Source organism: Rhagoletis zephyria, unplaced genomic scaffold (genome assembly GCF_001687245.7).
Source record: "Rhagoletis zephyria isolate East Lansing unplaced genomic scaffold, Rhagoletis_zephyria_1.1 Rzeph_scaffold_02300, whole genome shotgun sequence".
NCBI classification, from domain to species: domain Eukaryota; kingdom Metazoa; phylum Arthropoda; class Insecta; order Diptera; family Tephritidae; genus Rhagoletis; species Rhagoletis zephyria.
Window position 1 is genome coordinate 56,607 of NW_016159384.1, and position 4,161 is coordinate 60,767.

Here is a 4,161-nt window from a genome sequence, read left to right on the forward strand (position 1 = left end):
TTGTAAAGACTGAAGAGAAATATTTCGAAAACATTCCTGAAAAAATTTTCTAAATACAATAGGTAGTTAGTTATATGGATCCGAAAAAATGGCCGTTTGACCAAAATGTCAAAATTCTAGACCCTCCAACTCGGAGTGTGTTTGACCGATCCCATTGAAATTTTGTGTCATAACTACTATTTTTTAGGACTAACCTTGGTGCAAATTTCATCCCGATCGGAAGACATAGATTTCAAAAGTTGGGTCACTTGAGGTGAAATGCCCCATATATTTAATACTTGCGCCGGGTATTTAATGTTCGGCTCCGCCCGAACTTAGACTTTCTTACTTGTTAATGTGTTGATAATATTCGGCACCATGTCGGGCAATTCCAGCAGATTACGCACAACTTCTCTGGCTTTTCCCCTCAAACATTTCTGCAAGCGTATTAGGTTTTCATGGTTAGAGAAACCTGCAAGTGCAGAACTTTGCTCATAAGCGCTGATAAATATGTGCCATTCATCAGGGTCTCCGTTAAACGTCGGCAAGTCTCGTGGCACACACTGCCGCGATGCTAGTTGCATTGATGTTATGTTATATTCGTTGTTTAACGTGCGCTGATGCGAAGTGTGCTTTGCACTTTGCATGTTTGATATAGAAAAGTTTGAAAAATCCCTTTGCGCACTATAGACACCATCCACTTGCTGGTTGTCAATTTCTATACTCGCCGATGTAGCGTTTGACGCGATATGCACATTGTCAGCTACGACGGTTCCTGATGCTTGTGGAACGCCGATATCGCCAACGTTGCTTTCATCCCCTGCTTCTACACTCAAAATCCGAAACTTCTCTTTCAAGTATTCCTCTTTTAGACGCATTGTCTCCTCAAGCTGCTGCCAACGAAGTTGTGTTGCTTTACTAATGCTAAGCTGGTCTTGCGGCGCGCGTACATTGATGCTCTCTTCACCGGCAGATGTCTGCAAAGTTTGTGAAGGAGGCGATACGGGCAAAGTTAGGTTATGCACGCTATCAATTTGCGCTGCTGCAAAAGTCCACCAAGTTCTAAGAGCTCGTTTTATTTAATAAAGAATGTAAATATCGAACGGCGCCCACAATGTAGTGAAGATTAAAGTGAGCAATTAAGTGTTCTAGCGAGCTTTAAAAATCTAAAATGTTTACAAATTCAATTTACATTTTTATTTATAACATACAAGTTCAGTTTAAGTTTTTTACCTTAGTTCCTTTGTAAGTTTAATAAATTTTTCTAACTTTAAGTTGACTTTAGTTAAATTACCATGTGAACGCAGGCGAGGATAGAAGCAAAAGAAATAATATGAAGAATAAAGGAAATAAGCGCGCATGGAGGTTTGAAAAGATGACAAGATGATTACGCAGGGTTGCATTTGAGCGGCTACTCTACGTAGTTTGTTTTATCGGCAACAATACCATTACCACTGTTACTGATATACTACAATTATATACAACATTGTTCTAATATAATATCAGTCTTAAGCTATGCAACTCTGTTATAATACATACATAAAAGGCAGTGAAGTAAAGTAACTCTGACATAGAACACGACAATAAGGTGGTGGGGGTAGTACAAAAACAAAAACTTATATGTATTTTGCTTTAGTTTCGGTACACAAATGTCAAATTTCATCTATCTTGGCTCAAGGAAGAAGAGGGAAAGAAAATTGCAACTCATAAGAAATTTTGACACATGTGTACCGAGGCGAATTAAATCAGCTGATCTAGCAACACCACCTTATATAAATTCGCCTTGCTTCGAAGTTAGACGAACAGCTGATAGAAATTTTGTTTACATTCGAAAGTAAAAAGGAAACAAATCCCGAAGTCTTATCCTGATACACTTCACTGACTAAACAAACAATAATAATCGCAACGGTTTTAGCCTCCTCTCCCGTCCGTCCGTACGAGGGGCGTAGTCCGCATGACGTACGGAACCATTATTTTGAATTTTTGCACCGAGTCACGAAAGGCAAGAATTTGTTAAGTGTCGAGATCTAAAACTGTTCAGCTAATGAACTAAATTCATCAGCTGATTTTATGTGTTTATGTAAATAATTCATTTATTGAGAAAGGAAAGTATCGCTTTCTTAATACTGAAAAGCGGATCTGATATATCAAACGTACTGGAATGAGAGTTAAAATCCTGGCATAAGAAACAGAGCGGGTCGTGCAATTCAAAATTAGTTTTACAGGCTTTCAGAAATAGGGAACAAAAGTGTCTTGATACACAAGAGGGAACATTAAAGTTAACATCAGGCAGAAGAGACGGACTTGAAGTTGAGCCTGTCAGTAATTTAACCATAAAAATTATACCAAGCATTTCCCTACGACTGACAAGTGTATGAAGGTTAATAATTTTTAAGTGACTCGTATAAGTACTTACTTCTTACAAGTTTAATTAGTCGCATTTTACTATTTTAATTTAATTCAATTTAGGGATTTGGGTAAATTCCAACCTGCTGTTTTTGATCAGCTGTTTTCTTGTTGGCAAATTGCTGTTGCCAAAAATTTTCCCAGCAGAAACTAGCAGCTTTCCCTCAAAATGAAATGTCATTTTGCTCTTTCAATTTTCCCTATTTTGCAAGTGTTTTGCGTACGCGAACTCGAAAAGCTGATAGTTTTTATAACTTTCAATAATTATCAGGTACACGAATGCAATTGTGAACGTTATTTTGACTTTACAAATTTCATCGTAGAGCAGGTACAAAGACTCACAGTTATACGTTGTACCAACAATTTAAAATATACGGCACGCAGCTGTTTTCAACAGCGGATATTTTAAATCTTGTACCTGTTGCCGGAATTCAAGGCAATGGTAAAGCTTCATGTTGCATTTCCAGTGCCTTATCTTTTTTAATTCCAAAAACTCCAACTCTTCTTCGCTTGTCTTAAAAAGGATTATTCGGATATTGTAAATTCATCCTCAATTATGTTACATAAACAAGTAATTTTTAGCAAAAAAAAACCGACTTCAACTCTCATATAAAAAAAAAATATATATATATATATATCTCATGATCCGCTGATCGGATCTTAACCAGATTAGTATGGGACCACCTCTGAGACACTACCTTTCCGAAGCAAAAAGAATTATCGGTTGACGTGGTCCAAAGTTATGCGGTAACATACATTAAAAAAAAAAAAAATATTCCGACGAACTGATAACCTCCTCCTTTTTTGGAAGTCGGTTAAAAAAGGTTTCTGAAGTATGCAAACGTACATTTAAATAATTTCAAATCGGCAAATCTTTTTTCAAAATGTGGTTTTAAATCATGTGCAATATTTTACATTTATTTTTTTTATTACGTAGTTGAGCTTCAAAACTTAAAATAATTTGCGCCAAATCAAAAACATTTTTATTCTCTCCTTGTAGAGACAAATTCAAGTCTTGCAAATTTTCCATCATATCGGTAAAGAACATTAAGTCAGAAAGCCAATTTTCAATCTCCAATTGCAGGTAATGTTCCGATCTCAATTTTCGTGTGTGTGTATATAAAGAATAAATTAAAAAAACTACACAATGGAAAAGAATGTCCAGCAACTAAATATATATTCTAAAGTGTAAAAAGAGCCAAAATGTTCCAAGAAAAGAGAAAGTAACAAGTAATTTTTAGCAAAAAAACCGATTTCAACTGTCATATAAAAAAAAATATATGTATATATCTCATGATCCACTTATCGGGTCTTAACCAGATTAGTATGGGACCACCTATGAGGCATACCGCATAACTTTGCACCACGTCAACCGATTTCAATAATTTTTTTTTTGCAACGGAAAGGTAGTGTCTCATAGGTGGTCCCATACTAATTTGGTTTAGATCCGATCATTGGATCATGAAATATATAGATATATATATTTTTTTTTTAAGTGGATTTTTTTTTGCTAAAAATTACTTGTAATTATTTATATTTGAAATACATACTTGTAGGCTCATTACGACTTTCCCAGGTTATTCCAAGCATGGGAATGAAAATACTAGATTTGCATGTGCACTAAAAACGCGCTTTCACATGGAAATGTGAATATTACATAATCAAATTTATCAACTGAACAAAATATTATAATTTTTAACTTCGAACTTAATTTTCGGAAAAATCCGGGACTCTTTGGAAACTCCGGGCAGGAGGAAAACACAACCCTATTACACC

The 4,161-nt window shown here is 35.5% G+C and overlaps 1 protein-coding gene across 1 annotated transcript in view; it reads right to left on the reverse strand.

The window, feature by feature from the left end:
• Nucleotides 1–3,947, reverse strand: part of LOC108366518 (uncharacterized) — a 9,584-nt gene extending 5,637 nt beyond the window's left edge. The window contains exons 1-2 of the mRNA XM_017620940.1: nt 3,936–3,947; nt 329–956 (exon numbers count right to left, since the gene is read on the reverse strand). Of these exons, the coding sequence (XP_017476429.1) occupies nt 329–956; nt 3,936–3,947 (640 nt within the window). The remainder of the gene's footprint in view (nt 1–328; nt 957–3,935) is intronic.
• Between the last annotated feature and the right edge of the window lie 214 nt (nt 3,948–4,161).